The sequence below is a fragment of the Cydia splendana genome, chromosome 21, assembly GCF_910591565.1.
Source record: "Cydia splendana chromosome 21, ilCydSple1.2, whole genome shotgun sequence".
Lineage (NCBI taxonomy): Eukaryota > Metazoa > Arthropoda > Insecta > Lepidoptera > Tortricidae > Cydia > Cydia splendana.
Window position 1 is genome coordinate 10,839,199 of NC_085980.1, and position 25,663 is coordinate 10,864,861.

Sequence of the window (25,663 nt, forward strand, 5' to 3'; positions counted from 1 at the left end):
GTACCACGGCAGGGCAGAGTTCGAAGCTTGTCGCAACAAGTTCACACCAGAGGTAACACACACATACACACACAACGGCCGTCGCGGCTGGATTGTAGGCAACATGCGCAAATAACAGTCCAGGGCAGAGTTCGAAGCATGTCGCAACAAGTTTACGCCAGAGATAACACACATACATACACACACAACGGCCGCCGCGGGTGGATCGTAGACAACATGCTCCGCAAGTACCACGGCAGGGCAGAGTTCGAAGCTTGTCGCAACAAGTTTACGCCAGAGGTAGTTATTTTAAAGCTTCGCCACACTGCCGCAGGGCATGAGCGGGGCGCATCACGCTCGACTCGGTTGTACGGTGAAGAGTCGGGAGCGCGCGTCCAGTCCGCGGCCTTAAAATTATTGGTTGTGCATATTTTCTCTGAATTACGTGTACAGTAAGCTGCCGAGATAACTGACCCCCCCCCCCCCCCCTGCAAATGCAAACAAGTTTCTATGTAGGAGGGGTTAGATATCTCTGCAGCTTACTGTACTTTCATTGCTTGACAATATTAGTGTTTTAAAAAACGACTAGGGTCGCAGGAGACTCAAGAAGCGTGTGCATGGTAATATATATATATGCGTGTGTATGGTGCGAAAATATATGTCATATATGTAATACAATTTAAAATCGTTAACATACCTACATAAATAATCTAATTTAAATTTCAGTCCAAGAAGAAGGATCCACGTCTGTATGCGGCGCACTTCGTCTCGGAGAAGAAACTACCATTATGGAATGTGTCTGTTCAAGAGGCAGAAACACTCATGAAAGAGCCCAAGAGACTTCGAATCGATGCTCTCTACGACATGCTCGAAAAGGCGAGAGCTGCCAAAACTACCCCCAGCAAACGCGACAAGGGTGGGAAGATCACACGAACTGACAGCGACGTATCTTTAAGCGAAAGCTTATACGATACACTGTTCTCTGAAGATGATGGCAAACAAGACGATAACCGCTCGAATAGAGCAAGGAATAAGTCTTTAGATGTCTCCGAAGTAGTCACAGCTTGCTTAGACAATATGGCGGCCAGAAGCGGCATCATACAAATTCAGAGGCAGTCACACATGGACCGGTGGCTGCAGAAAGCTAAATCTAAAACCCCAGAAAAAATACAACCGAAATTACATATTAAGGTAGAAAGAGAAAAGAGAAAGGATAAAGCCAAAAAGAAGAAAGAAGGTAAAAGTACGCATAAAACGAGGAAGAATGAATCTCTTGGATCTGGTACTAATTTGCTACCGTATCAAAATGAGCATGATTATAGTAGTGTCAATTATGAAAATCATGATATCAATGACAGTTCTAATAAAAATACCGACTCGGCCAGTGGACTTGACAGCACATTGGATACTAGTACAACTATTAGTGATATTGGTGTTACCGTAAAAATAGAAAATATTTCTAGCAGTATGGAAGACTGTAGTCAAGAAGATATCATAACATCTATAGTGAATGATGACATTGTTATGACCGATTCAGTCAATATTAGTAAAGATGAAACCAGAAATAATGAATCAAACCCTAAAGACATAAGTAATAATAAAATAGAAAATAACAATGAACATATTCTAGATACCGGTAACAAAGATAATGAACTTGTAGAAATAAAAGAAGAACTTCCATTTAATACCTGTGATTTACCAAATTCTATTCAGCCTAGACGAAGTAAAAGAAACAGACAGACCTTTGAAGGCTTAAACAATAGCATCACTGGAAACAAAGCTAAAGAGCCTAAGTTAGATTTAAATAACCATAAACCCAATGAGGAAACAACGACTCCCAATAATGTACCTAAAAGTAATAATATCCAAGAAAGTAAAGAAGAAACTGAGAAGGATTCCGAAAAAATCGAAATGGTGAGTAATGAACCAGCCATTGAAAATTTGGACAAGGAAATATCTCAAAACATCAAGGTTGAATCAACAGACTCATTTCCTGATCAATCAAAACAGCCAATTGAACCTTTAAATAGCTCTGTACATATAGCTCAATGCGAAAGTTCCTATCAAAAACCAGAGCCACAGCGAAACAGTGATGTCCTAACTGTTGATAGTCACGAAAAAGCACTCGCAGAATCGGAGAAATGTGTTAAAGAAACTGGTTCGATCACGACCACCAATGATGGAGATATATCCACTACCACACGTTCTAGACGTTCAAAAGAAAAACACACCGCGAAGAAGACAAAAAAAGATTTAAAAGAAAACAACAAGGTTGAATCAACTGACCGTATGGCTTTTGATAATATACCTAAATCTGTGGTTGACAATGTACCACTTCATTCCGAAAACACGGACACAGAGAATCGTCTACCAACTGAAACCAAAATTGAAGACGAAACATCTGTAAACAGCAAAGAATCGGAGAAATGTGTTAAAGAAACTGGTTCGATCACGACCACCAGTGATGGAGGTATATACACTGTCAGACGTTCTAGACGTTCAAAAGAAAAACACGGCGCCCAGAAGACAAAAAAAGAAATCAAGGTTGAATCAAATGACCATATGCCTTTTGATAATATACCTAAATCTGTGGTTGACAATGTACCACTTAATTCAGAAAACACGGACACAGAGAATAATCTACCAACCGAAACCAAAATTGAAAACGAAACATCTCTAAACAGCAAAGAATCGGAGAAATGTGTTAAAGAAACTGGTTCGATCACGACCACCAGTGATGGAGGTATATCCACTGTCAGACGTTCTAGACGTTCACAAGAAAAACACGGCGCCCAGAAGACAAAAAAAGAAATCAACAAGGTTGAATCAACTGACCGTGTGGCTTTTGATAATATACCTAAATCTGTGGTTGACAATGTACCACTTAATTCAGAAAACACGGACACAGAGAATAATCTACCAACCGAAACCAAAATTGAAAACGAAACATCTCTAAACAGCAAAGAATCGGAGAAATGTGTTAAAGAAACTGGTTCGATCACGACCACCAATGATAGAGATATATCCACTATCAGACATGCTAGACGTTCAAAAGAAAAACACGACGCCAAGGAGACAAAAAAAGATTTAAAAGAAAACAACAAGGTTGAATCGACTGACCGTATGACTTTTGATAATATACCTAAATCTGTGGTTGACAATGTACCACCTAATTCAGAAAACACGGACACAGAGAATGAGCCAACCGAAACCAAAATTGATAAAGAAACATCTCTAAACAGCAATGCTGAATCAACTGAGCTTATTTCATGTGTTAGTAGTATAACTAAACCTGTGGTAGACATAAAACCACTTAATTCAGAAAACGCGGTAACAGAAAAAGAAAGTTCTCAAAACAGTAGGGTTGAATCAATGGAAATACGTGGTGACAAACCTAATGATGAGAATAAAAATGAATCACTTAGTCCAGAAATTACGGTAACAGAGAGTGATGTGCCAACTGTAAAGAATATTGAAGAAGAAACATTTCAAAATAAGAAACTCGAATCGGCAGAGCCTATGCCGTGTTGTAGTAAATCTAAACCCGTGGTTGTTATCGAACCACTTAATTTTGAAAGCACTATATTAGAAAGTAATACAGCAACTGTAACTTATTTAGAAGCAACTATCAATAACAGCAAACCTGAAGCAACAGAGCTCATGTTATTAAATAATAAATCTAGACCCGTCGTTGTAATTGAACCACTTAATTGTGAAAACGTAGTAACAGAATGTAATCCAACAAACATTGCAAATTTAGAAAAAGAAACTTCTCAAAATAACAAACTTGAATCAATGGGGCTAATGGCATTTCATAAAAGTTCCAAACCCGTGGTTGTCATTGAACCACTTGACATGCAAGGTCTAGAAACACAATTCATAATTAAAGGACCAAAACCACTTGTTCGAAATAGGTCCTTAGATAATTTAAATAAAAAAGAAAACTTTGAAGACAAATCAGAAACAAGTGTATTATCAGATTTGGTTCAAAATGATAGTATTGTCTTGAAACATGTCAACAACACAACAAAAGTGAGCAAAGCAGTCAATGTAGAGTTAGAAAACGTTAATAGCAAACCCAATACTGATACAGATACAACAAGTCAATATACTGATGTGAAACCCAGGACAACTCAAGATGTTTCTAAGAACGGTCATCAGGAGACTGAGATAAGTTTTGAAGATTCCGAGAGAGTGGAAGTTGATGACTGTAGTTCTCATGTTGTTGAAAAGGATCTGGCCGTTGCGACCAGCTCGATTCCGCGTACTGAATTAACGGAAACTGTTCTAGATTCTTCCGCATTAATAGAGACCAAAATGATTGAAGTTCCTAAACAACCTTTTATGAAGAAAGATGATGACATTCTTAAAAGTAATGTTCAGACCAATGTTGTTATTGGAGAAGAGACATATATATTTGATAGGACATTATCACAAGATTACGATGAAATTGATGGTGATTGTTATGATGAATATAGTCACTTACCCCAGGTTATTGTTAATGAAGAAGTTGAAAAAGCCATTTTAATTCATAATAATTTGATTATTAATAAAGAAATATCAACACAAGAGTCTTGTACAGAAAAAACAAACAATAGTACTGCAAAAAAAATATCATGTTTAAGTTATGATAGTGGGCCTGAGATTGTTAAAAACGATTCACAGATCCAAGGTAATTGCATTTTTTTAGATAAACAGAATATACAAAACGATTTAGATACAGTAGAAGACCACAGAGTTCCTACAGGTGATGTAAGTACTATAGTGAAAGAAGAAAATAATTCTACCGAAGTAACTCAAGACAATAATGACAAGTGTGTTTTTTTAGATCAGCGCTCAAAAACAGCAGATGCACAATCAGCTGACAATATAGAGAAAAAAAGAAAATCACCAAGATTAAGTTTAAATAGAACCAGAAATCACTCGTTAATATTAAACAAAGTATCCGATCATCTAAAACCAGCATCTGTTATTTCGAATGACAATGAAATGTACATTAATAGTAAAAGTACAAAGAGTGACCCAGAATTTGTTAAATATATGGAGATTCGCCAAGATGCTCTATTGGATGAACAACCTGACTTGACTCAAGATGAAATTGTAACATATTTGTACAAAAATTGGCTTTATGAAGAGGAGAAAAAATCAGATATGAAAAAGATGGATGACAATGAACAGGCTAATTTAGTTAAAGGTTTTCAAGAATCACAACAGCCGAAGAAAATTAAGAAGAAACCTAAAGTCGAAAAAGCAGCAGAGTTGAAAAATATAGACATACGTGAGATGTTGCACAAAGGGAAAACTAAATCGCTTCCTAATCAGTCAGAACTTTCAAGTGAACCTTTAAGTAACACTGAACACAACATAGCTTCCTGCGAAGGTTCCTATCAAGAACCAGAGCCACATCGAAACAATTTTTTACAAACTGTTGAAAGTAACAAAAATTCATACAAAGAACCGCAGAAATATGTTAAAGAAACAGGTTCAATCACAAATGACAACGATCTATCCACTATCAGACGTTCAAAAGACAAGCACGACACCAAAAAGACAATGAATGAATTAAAAGAAAAGGTGGAAGATAAATGTGTTGTAAAAATAGCCTCGATAAATACTATTGTCAGTAAAGTGTCTACGACAAGTACTAGACGTTTACGACTTTCAAAAGACAAACAAGCTATCGAACAGATAGTAAATACAGACCCAGATAGTAATTTCATAGAAAAACCTCACAGAGGTTCAAATGACATTAAAATTCCATTTACTAATCGTCCAGATCAGCCAAAACAAAAAGAAGACGCCAAAAAGGCTATGGACGATCCAGAGTTTATGAAATATTTGGAAATTCATCAAGATGTTTTATTAGATGAACAATCGGAATTAACGCGGGACGAAATTGTTACTTATCTGTATAAATATTGGCTTTACGAAAATGATCCCAAATCCGAATTGAAGAAAATTGATGAGAACCAACAGTTTTATTTAGCCAATACTCTAAATACTGAAAACAATGAACGTTTAGGTCATGCAAAAGAAGGACTAGATACCGTACAAATCACTGACTCGGAAAAATGTGTATTAGAAATAGCATCACCGAATGACAGTGAAATTTCTAATGTAAACGAACAAGATGCCAAAGACATGATTAGTACAGAACCAGAAAAGTCCCAAGTAAATCCTAACGACAGTACAGTTAGTACTAAACCTAAACCAGGTCGCACAAAAGAAAAACAAGATACAAAGAAGGCAATGAATGAGCCAGAATTTATAAAATATCTAGAAATGCATCAAGATACTTTACTAGATGAGCAACCTGATCTTACGCAAGATGAAATTGTTAATTATTTGTATCAAAATTGGTTGTATGAAGAAGGAAATAAGTCAGAAATTAAGAAAATTGACGATAACGAGCAGTCTAATCTAATTAAAGGTTTAAATAATTTGCCCGCGCCACAGCTTAAGAGAATCAAGAAGAAATCTAAGTTTGAAAAAGCGCCCGAATCTAAAAATCTAGATATAAGACATATGCTGCACAAGGAAATCTCAAAATCAGCTCCAGGCGACTCCGAATTTTCAAGGGAAAAAGGTGCTAAAGAACTCGATAAAAATAATCTTCCGGAACAAGACGAAACTCCTTGTATAAAAAATGAAAACGGCACACACAAATCTAAAGATGTCCAAAATATCGACACACTAAATAATATTGTTCACTCCACTCCACTTAGCAGGGTAGAATCTATAAGCGTTAAAAAAAATACTTTCGACCAAAATTGTGATAATATTCTGAAGACTGTTAAACAGGAAAGCTCTGCAAACTTGAATAATCCTATAGAGGCAGCAGAAATGCTTCAAAGACGTATTTCTGGTCACCGAGAAAGCAATAAGTCTAATCAACATATAGACGACGCAGAAAATAACATCTCTAAAAAATCAGATGACATTGAGGACATGGAGTTTGGCCTAGATGAACTTGAGGACAAAGACAATGAAGACTCGAAAGAATCTACGCACTGCAAAATAATCAATGGCTTTATTGAATTTGAAGTAAGTTCAAAATCTAAAACTAATGAAGGATTTGATCCTGAAACTGCTTCTATCAAATCCGAAGACAGCGGAGTCTCTACTACAACACGTAAAGCACGTAAAGAAAAAGACGCGAAGTCAATGGAAGATCCTGAATTTTTAAAATATTTGGAAGCTCGTCAAGACGCTCTGATTGATGAACAACCTGATTTAACTCAAGAAGAAATTGTGACATATTTGTATCAAACTTGGTTTTATGAAGAAAGTACTAAGTCGGACATGAAGAAGAGCGACGAAACCGAACAGTCTAATTTGGTGAAAGGTTTGAACCAGGAACCGCTACCACAACCAAAGAAAATTAAGAAGAGACCTAAAGTTGAAAAAGAATCAGTGGAAAAGGTGAAAAGCACCGAAGTCAAAGACATCAAAGTCGAAAAATCTGAGAAGGTTTTGAAAAACGCCGATATACGGGACATGATACAAAAACCAAAACGGAAGGCCACACAATCCAAGCCGTACTATAACGAAGATTTTTCCGATTTGGAAGAAGAGGATTTAGAAACATTTAAAATATTTGACAGAGACGAACCGAACGCAGATGGCGAGGTAATTGATGAAGTAGAATTATATTTCGAACAACTCACGAAACCGAAGCCTAACGTTTTTAAAGGTTATGTCAGAGAGAGAGTTTGCGAAATCTGTATTCGCGCAGGCAACTTAGTAAAATGTAAAAGCTGCCATGGAACGTATCATATAGAATGTGTAAAGAAAGTAACTGAAGTAACCGAAGTAGCGGGACCTACGAGAGGCCGAAAGAGAAAGCGAGGCCGGAAGCCTAAAGGCTACGATCCTTCATTAGACACTGACAGCCAAAGCGACGAGCGATCTCAAGATGCCAATAACTCTGGAGAAATTAACATTTCGATTGAAGACGAGGCCGAATCTCATATAGTATTTGATGAGGATAACTTCGAAACACTATGGGAGAATAAAATGAAAGAGCTGCAAACTGACACTCAAGATGAATATGCTAGCGATCAGGAAATTGATTGGGAAGTTGAGCCGGGTCATTGCGAAATAGTCGATTTAAAACATAAAGAGAAACCTATAGACTATTCAGACTACAAATGTAATAATTGCCTAAAATATGAAACTCCGGTATGCTTCGTCTGTAAATCCAACAAATCACCTAAATCTTTAATAGAAGTGCGTCAGAAATGCCAGGTAGCTCACTGCAATAGATACTACCACTTAGAATGTTTAGATCACTGGCCGCAAACACAATTTAACTCTTGGGAGCCGTCGAAGACTAATAAAAAACAGATTGAATACATAGAAGCGTTGTCATGCCCTAGGCATGTATGCCATACTTGTGTTTCGGATGACCCAAGGGGGTGTAAGACGAGGTTTTGTGGTGATAAGTTGGCGAGATGCGTGAAATGCCCGGCGACTTATCATTCGTACACGAAATGCTTGCCGGCGGGAACGCAGATACTGACTGGGTCGCAGATTATATGCCCAAGGCATTACGAGCATAGGTAAGTCGGCTTTTTGCAAATTTTTTTAAATGTATTAATCAAAGACATATGTAACTCCGTATCTACCTACTATCTATTCTCTTTGGTATTTATTGTAATTAAAAATTACCGCCATTCAACGCAATTGGTATTGGATTATTATTTATTAGTATACTTATGCTAGTTATGCTTTGTTTTCTGTAATTGTGGCTCATGCATTAGTATTCGGCTTTACCCAAATATACCTCAATACACCGATAATCTTACCATAATAAGCAAGAAACAGTATAATGTGTAAAACAAAATTTGATAAACTAAACTAAACGACAGAAAGACAGGCCAAGAGGCAAAAATAATTATCACCAGTGCTTTAAAAACCATGTTACAAAGCATTCCACGGGCTGTCCCGTACAAACTCATTTCATTTCGTTAATTATAACTTTTTCGGCGTTTGAAACCGATGGTTATTATTCTGGGCATATTTTGACCATTTGTCATAGAAAAAGAAAGTCGTAAACTTGCAAATCTTCAGCATATTTGCGTTTGTACGGGACAACGGTAGGCAACTTCATGGAATGCTCCAAATACATCGAAACACACCACACCCACACAATCTTATCTCTTATTTATATCACCAGACCGGGCAAGGTCCCGTGCCACGTGAACACGGGCTGGTGCTTCATCTGTGCGCTTGGCGGGACCCTTATTTGCTGCGAGTACTGCCCTACATCGTTCCACGCTGAATGCCTCAATATCAAGCCGCCTGAAGGTAATATTTCCTTATATTTCTTCAATCACCTTCGCCTTCATAAATGCAAATTTGTATGTTGGCCATGATTAGAATCATTCAAAGAGAGTCACCCTCATTTAAATGAGTTTCAAGATTTTTTTAAACCCATGAACTCATAGAGATTAACACATTTATTCATTCGCATTAAGAATGCAGTAAAATCATTACTGTCCGGGCCGAACTTGACTTCCTAATTAGGAACGATTTGATTGGTTACGGGCGTGGCTAGGCCGTCGGACAAAGATGATTTTCCTGCATTCTTAACGCGACGGAACTTATGGAAGGAAAGTGAAAAATATTGCAATTATGACACAATTCTGTAGTAGGTTGGACTGTACAGCTTTGTAAATTATGCGTCAGTAAAGCCGGGTACTCATTAGCGAGCTGTAACCGTAACCGTTGCATGTACTGTAACCAAAAAACATAGTGTGTACGTGGTTCGCAAACCTGCTGCGAGCGGTACGCGAGCGGCTCGCAGCGATCCGACGTTTACAACGTACTTATTTCTGAACCCGTAACGTTGCACGTAACTGTAACCGTTACTGTTACCAAAATCATAGTGTGTACGTGGTTCGCAAACCTGCTGCGAGCGGTACGCGAGCGGTTCGCAGCGATCCGACGTTTACAACGTACTCATTTCTGAACCCGTAACGTTGCACGTAACTGTAACCGTTACTGTCACCAAAAACATAGTGTGTACGTGGTTCGCAAACCTGCTGCGAGCGGTACGCGAGCGGCTCGCAGCGATCCGACGTTTACAACGTACTCATTTCTGAACCCGTAACGTTGCACGTAACTGTAACCGTTACTGTCACCAAAAACATAGTGTGGACGTGGTTCGCAAACCTGCTGCGAGCGGCTCGCAGCGATCCGACGTTTACAACGTACTCATTTCTGAACCCGTAACGTTGCACGTTACTGTAACTGTGATTGTTACCACAAACATAGTGTGTACGTGGTTCGCGAGCCTGCAACGAACGCTACACGAGCGACTCGCAGCGATCCGACGATTGTCGGTTTTTGCCGCGAACCAAAGGGCGCTCACAGTGCGCTCGAGGACGTCAAGATCAGTTGTTGCTAGCCACTGCGAACCAACTATATTATTCGAGTATTTCTTCGTCATGAGTGAATGGTCAGAAGATAAATGTATTTTGCTGATAGATGCCTACAGGGAAAATAGTGTACTAAGTAAGTATTCTATGGATCTTCTTTCCCGATACATTCTATGAATCCCCCATCATCGTGGCCGTTTATGATCCTCGAGTAGGCATCTAGGCCATCTAGTATGTATGCTGCACAAGCGAGAAATACTTCATCGTGGAGTTACAAACCAAAACTGCGGATCAGATCCGGCTTGTTAGTGGCCTTCTTGTACACACTAGAACCTCGTACTGTATCTGTTTGGTTACAGTTACAGCTCGCAAAATGAGTACGCTCGGTGACAGCGTTCCGGCGACGTCGCGAGCCGAAAATGTAACACGCGTACACACTAGAACCTCGTTACTTTATCACGCATGTTACGGTTACGGCTCGCTAATGAGTACCCGGCTTAATTACTATAAATCGTATGGCTCCGCACAGCGCTATCTACTTATCAATTTGCAGCTCTAACATTTTTGGGAAAATGTATAAGAGCCGCGTACCCTTTTGAGTATAGTTTTTGAAAGCAACTGCTAATATTGTATATTCAATTTCAGGAAGCTATATGTGCGAAGATTGTGAAACTGGACGTCTGCCTCTGTATGGGGAGATGGTGTGGGTCAAATTGGGACACTACAGGTATGCTACTTTGTACAATTTGCATGATAACATTGATTACGATTAAACCTGTTAAGAAATATGCTGTCTGAAATTTGGGAAATTATTAAAAGAAAAGCGTTTATAATATGGACACTGCCCGGCTAGCACATGATTGGCGCGACAGTATCTCGCCGCGAGATAGACTACCCGTCCCGTAGCGAGCGTACAGTAGCGAGATACTGTCGCGTCAATCATGTGCTTGGCCTACTGGTGAAACGCTCCTATCTCATTGGATAGAATACAACTTCAAGCTGACGTAATTTAAAAAAAGTGGGTCATAGACAGACAAAACATAGATTTAAATAGATTGTTTAAAACCGGCTCTCGCTTAATATTTTAGTAAATAGGTGTATTAACATATTGAGCATTTGAATTACTAGTGTTACAACCTCAAATAAAAGACATGAAATCGTGTCAAAACTTAGAGCATTTAGTAACTGGAAACGCCTTGGCTGTCATTTTCTGTACAAAACAGTTTGCCGATTTTTACGGGGGAAGGGACTATTTCTATATGATTTGTACGTAACGTACAAATAACCATGTCAGTTAAACGTCAGTCCATACAAAAGTTTGCACAATTGTGCAAGGTTTTCGGCAGAGGGGTAAGCTCTTAAAGGCGACTCCGGTTATTAAATGCTCTAAGTGTCAAAAATAACAAACATATCACTGCTAAGATCAATTTTTCTCTTGTTCTCAGATGGTGGCCGGGCATAGTCCTTCACCCTACAGAGATCCCGGACAACATTCTAGCAGTCAAACACTCGCCAGGCGAATTCGTAGTGAGGTTCTTCGGACAGTATGACCACTACTGGGTCAACAGAGGCAGAGTGTTCCCTTTCCAAGAAGGTAAGTTGTGTGTGCTACACTAACAGATCTCTGTGATCTCCCAGACAACATTCTAGCAGTCAAACACTCGCCAGGCGAATTCGTAGTGAGGTTCTTCGGACAGTATGACCACTACTGGGTCAACAGAGGCAGAATGTTCCCTTTCCAAGAAGTTAAGTTGTGTGTGCTACACTATACAGATCTCTGGGATCTCCCGGACAACATTCTAGCAGTCAAACACTCGCCAGGCGAATTCGTAGTGAGGTTCTTCGGACAGTATGACCACTAGGTACTGGGTCAACAGAGGCAGAGTGTTCCCTTTCCAAGAAGGTAAGTTTTGTGTGGTATACTATATAGATCCCGGACAACATCCTAATAGACCGGGAGATAGTGACACATTTTACTGGGTCATTTGTACCAGTATGGCGGTTCGTCAGGGGTCTAAGCATGTAATGAAGGAAAGAAAATGCTATGACCATAGCGCTGGTACCGGCGGCCCAATAGCGTGGGCGTTAGTCGAACGTGTCGGATAAAATACGAGTGTCGAACGATTTGTACCACAAAAATCCTCGTATTATTCGATAGTCCATAAAAAAGAAGTAGGCGGTAGCGTAATGCCATACTTCTCCGGTGTGACTTACAGTCCGCCATACTGAGGCGAACACGTTAATTAAAAAAAAACAATTCAACCATTTGTACCAAGCTAATTTTTGCACAGGTGATCATCGTCGAGCAGCCATTCATGGACATCACCATGCCATACTTTTCGGATGGTTCCAAATGGCCGCCATACCGCCGCAAAGGAGTTAATTTTTTTTTTATTGCTAAACGATTTGTACCACCTTGTAATTTTTTTTCAAGACTTTCTGTGTGATCATAAATGGAAATCTCATAATGCCATACCTGTAGGAGGTGGCAAATGTGTACAATATATTTTTTTTTTTTCAAGTATGGTGCCCCTTTCTCCCCCTATTAGAAGTATGGCAAATATAATAATGGTCACATTGCATCATATAATTTCCAAAAATCCAAATGCCATACTGGTACAAATCGTCAAATTTTTTTTTATTTTTTAAGTCTTGGCTTAAGTCTCACAGTCGTCCGCCCCGTAGTTATAATCCGGAATAATTTATTTTTAGGTATAATTGTATCCAATCAAACAGAATATGATGATGCCATGCTGTAAAAAATTATTTTACGTATTGTATAGTCGTATTTTTGAAACGTGTCGATTAAATAAGTTTTTCAAGTATGGCAGCACTTTTTCCCCCTACTATAAGTATGGCAATTATAATAACGGTCACATTTTATCAAATACTCTCCAAAAATTTAAATGCAATACTGGTACAAATCGTTTAGCAAAAAAAAAAAAATTAACTTCCTTGCGGCGGTATGGCGGGCATTTGGAACCATCCGAAAAGTATGGCATGGTGATGTCCATGAATGGCTGCTCGACGATGATCACCTGTGCAAAAATTAGCTTGGTACAAATGGTTGAATTGTTTTTTTTTAATTAACGTGTTCGCCTCAGTATGGCGGGCTGTAAGTCACACCGGAGAAGTATGGCATTACGCTACCGCCTACTTCTTTTTTATGGACTATCGAATAATACGAGGATTTTTGTGGTACAAATCGTTCGACACTCGTATTTTATCCGACACGTTCGACTAACGCCCACGCGATTGGGCCGCCGGTACCAGCGCTATGGTCATAGCATTTTCTTTCCTTCATTACATGCTTAGACCCCTGACGAACCGCCATACTGGTACAAATGACCCAGTAAAATGTGTCACTATCTCCCGGTCTATAACAGTCAAACACTTGCGTGGGGAATTCGTATTGCGGTTCTTACCTAATTATCATGGGGAACACCCTATGGCATTAGAACTGTGCCGAAATATCGAGAACTCTTAGAAACATCTAGTTTCCCGATATTAGGGTATTATACTGTATTTAAAATAAATTATTTTACACCATGCATGAAATAAAGCACCAGATAATTATTAGAAAAACACAGATAGAAGTTATTTTTAAACATAAGTTCTATTTAATAAATCGGATATAAATATAAAAAGTAGGTGAGTTGACCGCGACGTCACGATGTAATGTTTCATATAAATTCCATATTAGCAAATCGTTTTGACAATAGGCCTGTTGCAAGTAACAAAGAATCATGGAAATAATGGTTTCAACGAAACATATATGTTAAAATGATTCTAAAAAATGGCCCAATCTCAGTATAAACTGAAGGATTATTAATATATTCAATAAAATAAAACTGCAAAATTCTCCAATCGGCCATTTTTACTGAAACGCCAATCAGAAACGTTCCAAACAGTGACGTCATCAATCCATAACATATTTCTTAGAGCAACATAGACAACCTCATTGACCGAAATCTATACGTGGGCACCAAAGAGTTCGAAAGGTGCAAAAAAAATGTTATTTCGCCACTAAACATTTATTACGTCCAAAAAATATTATTACACGATTTAAAGTAGATATCTATTTGTTATTATTTAAATAAAATGCTAAATAATACGATATTTCAACAACGAACTTTTTTAATTATTTGGCTGAATGGAACTATCATTGCCATGTTGGCTGTCATAACTAGAAAAAATGAAAAATTCAAAAGTAAAAGCGGCGTGCAGTGATTTTCACTCAAAATTTACATGTAAGGTAAGTACCCCTATTAACGAGGGGGTTAAGCAAGTTTTCCAAAAAGAGCCAAAAATTAAGCATAAACCGGCGGTGTATGGACCAAGACATATTTTTTTATGTTAGTTTGTTAATTAAAGTTTATATTATTTTAGTTTCTGGCCTTGTTTTAGAAACGTATAAAGGAAAAAATAATTATCAAAACTAACATGTCGGAATCGCCTATTACCGTGGTAATGGACCACTGTGACCCAAATACCGCGGATGTGGGTTCCTTTTTACGAGGGTGGATAACCCGTCACATTTTTAGTTCCATAATTATGATAAATAATATTTATTTGACAATAATGGATAAAAAATGGTATAGGTATTCAGTACAGTACGCTTTTCATATTATAAGACTTAATTAATGAATTTAATTAAAAATAGTTGGTTCCTTTAACGCTAATAACATCGTGGGTTACCTACCCTTTACGAGCAAGTGTGATGCTGTCGAAATTCTTGTTTAATTGATTACCTATCTACGTTAAATAAATAGGTACTTAATTATTTCAACCGGACATGGAGGGCAAGTTGCGCCAAAAAGTTTAAGCTATCACAATTATATTCTACACAATATAAATATACAAGATCTGTGTAAGTTAATGTTTATTTATTTATTTATTTATTTATTTATGTTATGGAGATCCAACAGCTATCTATACATAGTATGCCAAATTAATAAGAGATGGAAAGCCAATTACAGGATCACACATGTAGCTACAGATTATTACATTTAAGTTTACTTAAATGAAAAGTGTCAACGCTCGGACACAGCAACACACAACATAAAGTTTTTTACAGTACCTACATATTAAGTACAATCCAAAAATGACAATATTTTAAAACACCTACAATCAGAAATACAATAGAAAAGTAGCAAACAAAGATTGATTACACATGCTCAATCAAAACATTTTAGCGTCAAATAATGTTTAACCAAAGGTATCTTACAATTAAATATATCTATATCTAATTGGTTTGCCAGGTTGTTTAAAGCTCTACTCGCACGCGACAAGAAACTATTCTGTCTGTATTTGGACGATGAAAATTTAATGGAAATAGGAGGATAATACCTTTTACAACGAGTGGGAGTATTAAAAGAGAGATTGGAAAGTAGTTCAGGACTATCCACCAAACCAGTAGTGATACTAAGTAAATAACTTATGTCAGCTATTTCCCGCCGTTTTTGAAGTGGTACAAAGTGATGTCTTTTACAAATAGATAGATAGTTAGAGGAGCTATAAGGAGATTTAATTTTGAAACACAGAAATTTAATGAATTTACGTTGAATACGTTCTATTCTTTCAGTATATGTAGAATAGCAGGGATTCCATATTTGAGATGCGTACTCCAGCTTGCTTCTGACTAATGAGCAATATAGCACTTTCAATGTTTTAGCTTGCTTAAAGTGAGTGGAATTACGCATTATGAAGCCTAATGACCTATATGCACTGCTTACTATACTATCAATATGCTTATCATAAAGCAATTTGGAGTCTTGGATGATTCCAAGATCCTTCATAAAGGGTATTTTGACAAGAAGTTGACCCTTAAGCCTGTAAGAAGTAACAATTGGGTTATATTTGCGCGAAAATGACATTGAGAAACATTTGGAAGGATTCAGGTCAAGCCCATTAGCCAGGCAGTACTCATCTAGACGTAACAAATCAGACTGTAAGAGACTTGAATCATGGTGATACTTTACTTTTATAAAAATTTTCATATCATCAGCAAAGCAGAGTAGGTTAGAGTAAGTGAAACAGTTCCCAATGTCATTAATAAAGATATTAAAAAGTAACGGACCCAGTAAAGATCCCTGGGGGACTCCACTTGGAACCGTTACCCACCCTGACATGTAATTGTTGACAACTACGGCCTGAGATCTATTATCAATATAGGATGTGAACCATCTCAGTAGATCTCCATTGATTCCTATATTTTCAAGTTTAGAAATTAATAAGCGGTGGTTCATTTTATCGAAGGCCTTACTGTAGTCTGTGTAGACAACGTCAACTTGAAAGCCGTCATCCATTGCCTTAGATACATATTCATTAAATAACACAAGATTTGAAACAGTAGACCTACGTTGTAAGAAACCGTGTTGATTTAAAATAAATGAGTGTTTAAGTGAATTATATACTTGTTCATAAACAATTTTTTCAAAAACCTTGGCCAAAATACATAGCTTAGAGATAGGTCTATAATTAGTTACATCCGTTTTAGATCCTTTTTTAAAAACAGGGGTGATAAAGGCTGATTTCCAAATATCAGGAACTGTGCATTCTTTTAAAGAGCGTCTAAATAATAGAACAGTAGGTATGACAAGTGCCTTCGCACAGTTCTTTAAAAATAGAGCTGGTAACTCATCCGGGCCAGCAGATTTAGCTGAATCCAAGTTGAGTAGTATTTTGGTGATCATATTCGGGTTCACTTCAACACCACCCAAGCCGGATACACAACCCGTACTATGATTTACCTGAGGTGGAACATTTAACGAGGAGAAAGTAGAAGGAAAATATTCAGAAAAAGCGTTACAAATGTCTGGCCCATTGTTAACCGACCTATTACTATATTTCAAGCAACTAGGAATTTTGTTTGAAGTCGAACGAGATTTAACAAATGCCCAAAACTGCTTAGGGGACTTCTCTATATTCGATTCCACACGTTCCATGTATATATCAAAGCAGTGCTGCTCCAATCTATGCGCCCTGTCTCTCAGAACATTAAATGAAAGTAAATCGGATATATTACCATATCTCTTAATTTTTTTAAAGTATTTATATTTTTCTTTTAGAACCTTCTTTAGTGCTAATGAATACCATGCCGGATACGAATCAGAATAAATTTTCTTTTTAGGTATGTAACTATCCCTTAACCTCTTGAAAGTTTCGTAAAAGAAATCAACTGACTCATTAAGAGTACGTCCAGTAAACTCCTCTTCCCAATTTATGAATGTTAACTCCTTATTAATAGACTCGTAATCACCCTTATTATAGAAGAATTTCACCTGAGGAGCTGAAAGTAAGGGGTCTGTTATTGAGAAGTTCATACGAATTACTATGGGCTTATGATAGGGATCAATGGGTACCAGGGCGGTAGGGCATTCACACACAGACACGAAATCATTGCAAATTGTTAATGCTGTATGTTTGTGTGTCTATTTTGTTATTAAAATAACATAAAATTTATTTTTCTACTCCAGCACTTCTATATAATACTACCTATATGATTCCTTTGTCTATAAGATCACAATAGCCAAGTGTTGTATAAAAAAATGCTAACTTCTAGGCAAAGATCTAAAAACCAATATTTACTTTGACTTTATTTATAATTACATATATCCTTTTATGTTTGCTGCCTTTGAAACAATATTGTGTGCAACGGTACCTACATTAAAATTTTGGGTCTGTATTAGGTTCTCATACAGCTTATTACCGAGTGATGTCTTTTCTAACCATCGTTAAACGGTTCAATTCAAATAATTTAAAAACCCATTTACGACTAATAAAAATAAATAGTTATCTCGTATTTTTTTAATACAATCAGTATAGATGATTTCAAATATTACAAAACAATGGTTAAAATAAACTTTATATCCATACTTCTGTTTTTATATGAATACTTGAACGAGTTTCTCATATAAGGGTTTCTAAGAAAACGTCTGAGAAGGTGTCTAAAATTGTAACCAAAATTAAGAGTTCTTGCATAGATTTCATATCACGTTAATAGCTCTTTAGCTTTATAGGTGGTTAAATATTTCAATAACATCAAAAGTCAAGGTAATGTGCATTTATATATGAATATAAGATCGCTCGAATCTAAAATACTGTTTCGGTTATTACCGAGGTATACCTCGAAATTAGGTGTCACACAAAGAAAATGGAACCTAACACCGAGGTTTTTAATTTCCATTTTTTTTCCTATTGCCGAGCAAATATCACAAATAAAGTATTTGGGAATCATAAAGATAATAACTAAGAATCAATCTCAAGTCTTAGTCTTTCCATAATATTTACTATTATTACGCTAATCACTAAATAGAATACGCGTTTACTTACTTGAGGTGTTGCGTGTTAGTATGGAGCAACCAAATCTTGCGCTCCTGATGCGCTGGTTTACGATTTTCGACTTTTTGCGTGATGTTTTCGTAGTAATGTTATACTTATTCGACAGTCAAAAGATAAGGCTTTATTTCTGTGTTCTTAGATTCAAAGAAAGTTAATAAGCTTTCTTATTAAACGCTATTTCGTACATACCGCGGTAATGAATGCCAATTTTAATGGGGTCGTTAATAGGGGTACTTACCTTATCTAAATAATTCATCTTAAACTGCAACCGTGTGAGAGTTTTTGTGTAAAATGAGTTATTGTGATAATTTTTTGTAATGTATTTATCATCCCTAATCGTAATATATGGTGCTTCGGATTCAAGGGAAATTCGTAACTGTAAGTATGTAAACAATATCTACCACCCTACCACCAACTAAATGATGACGTCACAAATGGCATGCGAGGCGTTTTCGCGCGAAGTTTAAACTAGCTATAATAAAATGCAATTATCTATGTTAAATCTTATGAGTATAACTGAAATATAGTGTTTTTCGGAACTAATACAAGTGTACCGACGATATTAAAAGGGTTTTCAAAATTTGTCATCAGGCCTATTCTAAAAAAGTAACTGATTTGACTAGTAGGAAAATACCCTTTTCGGCACAGTTCTATCGCATCTTCTCAGAGTAATTGGCTACAGTTACTCCTAGAAGATGGGATCTTCCTTGCGTTATCCCGGCTTTTTGCCACGGCTCATGGAAGCCTGGGGTCCGCTTGGCAACTAATCACAAGAATTGACTAGTTTCTACGAAAGTGGCTGCAATCTGACCTTTCAACCCAGAGGGTAAACTACGCCTTATTGGGATTAGTCCGGTTTCCCCACGATGTTTTCGATCACCGAAAAGCGACTTGACAATCAAATGATATTTTGTACCTACATTAGTTCCGAAAAACTCATTGGTACGAGCCGGGGTTTGAACCCGCGACCTCCGGATTGAAAGTCGCACGCTCTTACCGCTAGTAGCGCTTGTTCAATGGTGGTTTACTCTACAACCTGTTGTATTTTCAGGTGATTCCGGCAGAATATCGAGTCAGAAATCTAAGATAGACGCCGCCTTCACCACCGCCATGGAACACGCGCAGCGGGCTTGCGAAATATTAAAAAGTAAGTATTACCCTAGTAATGCAAGGTTAAACCTTCTAGCTAGGTGAAAATTCTGCATCTTGTCAGCGTTTCATGTATTATCGTCTCAGTAAGTATTGTTACAAGATATGATGCTCAGCCGGCCTAGCCAAGGTTACAATCGCTATCGCTTCGACAGCGAAAAGCATTATGTCTCTCTATCACTTCCATATTAGTGTGACAGTGACAGTTGCGTTTCGATCGCTACGGAGCGTAAGCCATTGGCATCTTGGCTACGCGGCCTGAAGTCACTTATAATATAAACGCAAGGCAGAACCGACAGTAAGTCGCGTTTGATGAAAAGTCTTCCTTTACAGTAATAATCGGGAATTGGCAATATCGTTTGACCCTAGAACGCTAGAAGATTGACTCTTGAAGGTTGGTTGGTTCCTGGTATTAACAGCAGCAATCTTAACGGACAGTCGCCGTCATATACATGGGAGCGGCCAAGGCGGTCACAAAATATCTGAACACGTCTCTATTGTGAACGCGTTAGAGTGCGTTTTAAGATATTTTTGAGCACCTCGTCCGCTCCGATATATCTGATAGCGACTAAACCATTTGTAGACCTTATCTCGTTGCGTCAAGACTTACGAATGGTATATTGGTTGATATAAATATATCCTAATGGTTGATATGCGTAACATCAACGTTTAGGTTAAAACAAAACAAAATGATGAACACAAACCATTCACAGACCGCGAGCGAGGCTGTCCGGATACGGCGGGGTGGGAGGTTTTCTCCTACCACGCCTGACCGCGGCAGCTGACTCGTGCCATGGTTCACTATATGGCTCTGATTGTTTTGCTTTATTTAACTGCGAAGTCTTTTCAGGCGTGAAAGTACCCGTTTTCACGGCATATCGACAAATCATGTTTTTTTTTGTATGGCAAAAAACAATCGTTTATATGATATAGGTAACAGGTAGGCGAGTATAATATATTATATGATTAACTCCTGCAGTTATAGAGTTCTAAATTTACCAGCCAAAAAAAACATGAAGTTTGATTACGAAATTAAATTCAAGTGACACGCGTAAAATTGTGTAAATCAGACAACTGTATTAGTTGATGCGGTTCATGCGGCACAGATGTAGTGCATAATTATTTTCCATCGTATTTTCTCGAAAACGTTCGTATTTGTCATGCTACTTCAGCCCCGGCGGTGCTAATGCTAAGCCTCCGAATTACACGAACCCGTCAAAATCCGTGCCCGTGTAGTGCGTTCGGATCCGGATTTGCGTTCGGCTCCGGATCTAGTTGTTCTGTTTTATTTGTTTTGCTTGTTATTGGTAATGTATTATTGTTCGTTATAAACTTTTAATTCTTCGCTCTTATAAAGAACGCGTCCGATCGTCACTATACGTCGAGAACGGGCCGGACCCTTGTATCCGTGGATCCGGACACACCGGATCCAGTAACACGGGTACACGGATCTTAATTACACGGATCCTAATTACCCGTTCCGAACGGGCCAGAAATCCGGTTTCGTGTAGCACGAGAACGGGGCCCCGGCAACGGGTACCCGAAACCCGGACCCGACCGCGAGCCCTAATCTGTACGTCCCTGTATCGTAAAAATTGGACAGGTGGAATACCACCCTAATGCCTGTCTCTATATTACTTTCATTGCGATTGTTTTTTTTTTAGAAATGGAACCTAATGAAGAAGAAGATCTAGACATCGCATCCTCCCTACTACCACCGCACTACGTCAAGTTGAAAGTGAACAAGCCGGTCGGCAGTGTCGTTCGAAGAGATGTAGACGCCAACTCGCTTACGCAGTGCGACTGCGATCCGAACCAACCAGATCCTTGTGGGCTTTACTCTCACTGTCTCAACAGGTAAGTGGGAGGGAGATAAACGATCGGCTATTGCGCCGGGAACTTATGTTGAGCTATTACGTTAAAATTTCAAAACGGCGGCCGCTATTTCTGATATTGATGCATATTTAACAAATTTTTTTTTTTTACATAAGGAGATCCAACAGCTAACTAAATGACAATGGAATCTATATACATATAATAAAGCTGAAGAGGGTCGAAAGTCTGTACATGGAAGATATTTGAAAAAAAGTTGGCTGGGGATACTTAGAATTGATAACAGAACACGTTCCAACAGTTTTTAGAATTTTTGTCTGTTTGTCTGTTTATCTGTTTGTCTGTTTATTTGAACGCGCATCACGTGAAAACGGCTGAACGGATTTTGATGAAAACTTTACTAATCTGTCGAGAAAATCCCCGGCCAGGTTATAGGCTATAAAAATTCAACCCCTAAAAGGGGGGGTAGCCACAACACTCGATTGACTTAAGTTTGCCCCTGAATCGTATGGCGCTACTTAGGAAGGAGGGGCAAACTTTTTTCAAATATGTACTAACACTATAGATTACTCTGGTAAACTAACAAATGGCGCTGAATTTAATACGATTTGACATAAATAAGCCACCGAGGAAGGATTTTGCCAAATTAACTCTAAGTTTAGAAGACCCCTCTTCTAAAATTTCAATCAATCGTACGGATATCAACAAATTTAATTGAATAATTGTGTTGATTTAAAATAGTGAATAGAATCAGGCGTTACTTTGCGGAAATCCATACTAATTAAAACCAAAATATTACTTTGCTAATCCGCGAAAAAAGCGCGATTAGCAAAGTAATATTTTGGTTTTAATTTGTGTTGATTTAATAATACAACAAAATTAAACGACAGTATATTAAGGCGACGGTAGCGGTGGGTAAAATTTCAGATTCTGTCAATTTACCCCATTTCACACACAAGCTCACTTCACGCACACTACCTCACTTTACTGGGACAGGTCAGTGACCCATCATGTTTTTTTAAGATTGGACTTTTAGTTTAGTATTGACCACTAGCCTCCTTTGAGGGTAAAAGCGTTCCATTGAAAGATGAAAGAGAAACAATGCATTTAATCTTGCTTTCCTTGTCTGTTCATGTCACACGTGACGTACCTATTTAATTCATTTGATTGTTGACTGTTTTACTACCTAATATTGCTTTGTCGAGATACGCGTTTTGTACAATTAAAGCGAATAAAACAAGATGTCATTAAGTCAGATGTAAAATGTTATTTACTACTCTATACGGTTTTTCATAAGGTGCAAAATCCATTCAATAGGAATTTAAATAAATAAAGTTTCAGCAGGGTGGCAATTCCATTTTGGCGGATAAAGCGAAACAGAATAGTTCTATCGAACCTGCTTACAAATTTTCACGAGAATCAGTTGAGAAATGTGATCTGCAAAGGAGAACATACAAAAGCATTTTTGCCCAAGCTGAAGCGGAGACCTTTGCTAACGCTCGGCCAATGATGGTTTAGGTACACCTATAAAAAATGGTTGTCCCTGCTGTAATTTTAATATCTTTATATTTCAACCGGTATAGTTTTACCTTCAAAAATAATCGGTATCGCTAAACAATAGCGGTACCTTACTACTTATACGTTCACGAAATCGGTATCTGCATAACTTGATTGTTAGTAAACTAACCTGAAAAATAATCTCAAAATCACCGAAACATTTATGTACAGTCACCTGCAATAATATGTTACGTCATTAGCGCCAACTTTGCCTCCAGGGAAACTTTGCCCAAAACGACAATTTTAAACAAATTCGTTAATGTAGAAAAAATATAATAGTTATGGCCACCCTGCTATTTTTAGTAGAATATAGGTTATATTTCTGACAAAACTATATACCAAACTTGTGCATAACTTGACTTGGGAATTTTGATTTGAGCGAGTTGTCTAATATAGGGTATATTTCGGCGGGCAAAAAATTTATAAATAATAAATGCAAGTAGAAAAAATTGAGAACCCTTTGACAAATATTTCCGGGTTTGAGTTATAACACATGAAGCATAGATTATGTCTATTGAGATTTAAACTAAAAAGGCCTAAATACACAAAAGTTTTAGCGGTGGGCAAAGTAATCCGGTAATTTGGCATCCATACCAACATTGCCCACCACCAAAAACGGATTAGGGTTGTCACTTTCATCTAATTTACCCAACTTCGCAAGTAAAAGAAGGTTATGTTTGTACACTAAAATAAGTTTATAAATATATACTGTATTTAATTTGTCTTATTATCCTTTATTTAGATGTTTTATCCCGTTAACGAATGAAAAACACAACAAAAATCATATTTTTGGCCATTAAACTATTGTAACAGATTTTCTCAAAAGTGACAACCCTAGCCTTTGTAAAATGCTTAGGCGAGCCTTATTTGGAAATGGGCAAAAACGGGTAGGCAACATTGCCCAGCAAATTTATTTTAAAGTTTTTACACTTATCGCTAAGTTATTAACAGGGAATGGTAGGATTGCCCAAAACCTTTAAGTGATCCTTAGACATCATCATCATACGAGCTGTATTTGAATACCAAATTGACGTGGGCAATGTTGGCGAAAACCCCGGATATCTTTGCCCGCCCTCTAAAACGCAAAAAAATGGGTAAAAAATATATTTTTTTCAAATAAACTGATGCGTTTGATCACAATGGACGTGCTGAGCAAAAAAAGTCATATGTGATGTTTTTTGAGAAATTCGTTTTAAAAAAAAAGCGGGCAAAGTTGGTGATAATGACGGTACCTACTCGTCGAACGCCGCAAAAATATGTGACATGTTCTTATGGTTCTACAAATAAGATCGTGTCAGATATTTTTGCGGCCTTCGTTGTGTAACATAAATTGCAGGCGACTGTACATTTGGAGTAATTATTTTATTTAGTTTCAACGAAAGTTTCAAGTTTAGTACGAAAATACTTCAGATATGCAATATGCACAAAATGTAGACCTAATCGAAATAAAACATTGCTTTTTATAGGTAATTTATAAAACATTCGATACATAGGTATACATAACAATAACTAGAGCGCCATTGGCCTGTAAGCTTCATCTCGGTCTCCAAAGCCGCAAAAACTCGCTAGTACTTTCAGAGAACAGCACGTACACGCATTATACATATAGACGGAACGAACGGCATAATCATTATCATTTATTCGTCGCAATCCATGGTATTACAGATCTAGGTACAAGACTTTCAGGTATTACTTATACGAATTACATAACTCTTCCTGTTAATAGGCAATATTTTAAGATAAAACTTGTATAATATAATACAAGATTACAATTGTCATCAAAATTCATTGACGTACAGAAGTCAAATACGTTTTTAAACTGACGCAAAATGATACCAGCATAATAAAAATTTATCCCAATCAGTAAAGATGAGTCTTTAAACTTTTTTCATTTTAAGCGAGTTTTGAAGGAACATAATACTTAAATTCGACTGTAATCGTATTGTTTTAAGATAGTTTACTGCGGTTTTCAACCATTATAACAGCAAATCAAATTTAAATGAGACGAAGGCAGATATTTATGTACCCTATTTTTTGAAATACAATTTATCTACTGGTATACTTTCTCGTGTGCGTATTTGATTTAATGTCAATATAATTGTCAAAAGCAAGAAAATCAAGCTGTCATTTTCATTTGAAGAAGTACACGTGTGCTCCGGTGTAGCCTCAACGGGCATCTGACTTGAAGAAGAATTTTGAGTGATGTCGTCAATGTATGGAAATTGTTCGAAAGTTTACATTTGAGATTGAATTTCTGTGTTGTCTTTGTGAGTAAAAATATAAATCGATAATAAATTGGTAGCTGAATTATCTAGCTTTCAGAATCATACAATAATTCAATTACTGTCAAAGACAAAATTGTTTTGCTTCTGTCTCAAACGGAACTCCATATTTTGATTTTTTGATACTTTTAGTGTCGA

The 25,663-nt window shown here is 37.4% G+C and overlaps 2 protein-coding genes across 2 annotated transcripts in view; one reads left to right on the forward strand and one right to left on the reverse strand.

Annotated features, from left to right (window-relative positions):
- The window catches only part of LOC134801033 (uncharacterized), a 338,387-nt gene that overhangs the window by 42,057 nt on the left and 270,667 nt on the right, over positions 1-25,663 (reverse strand). The gene's annotated exons all lie outside the window — the stretch shown is intronic.
- Positions 1-25,663, forward strand: part of LOC134801315 (uncharacterized) — a 45,032-nt gene that overhangs the window by 4,358 nt on the left and 15,011 nt on the right. Inside the window, exons 4-9 of the mRNA XM_063773857.1 lie at positions 706-8,540; positions 9,158-9,288; positions 11,007-11,088; positions 11,807-11,955; positions 19,756-19,851; positions 21,518-21,710. Coding sequence (XP_063629927.1) covers positions 706-8,540; positions 9,158-9,288; positions 11,007-11,088; positions 11,807-11,955; positions 19,756-19,851; positions 21,518-21,710 — 8,486 coding nt within the window. The remainder of the gene's footprint in view (positions 1-705; positions 8,541-9,157; positions 9,289-11,006; positions 11,089-11,806; positions 11,956-19,755; positions 19,852-21,517; positions 21,711-25,663) is intronic.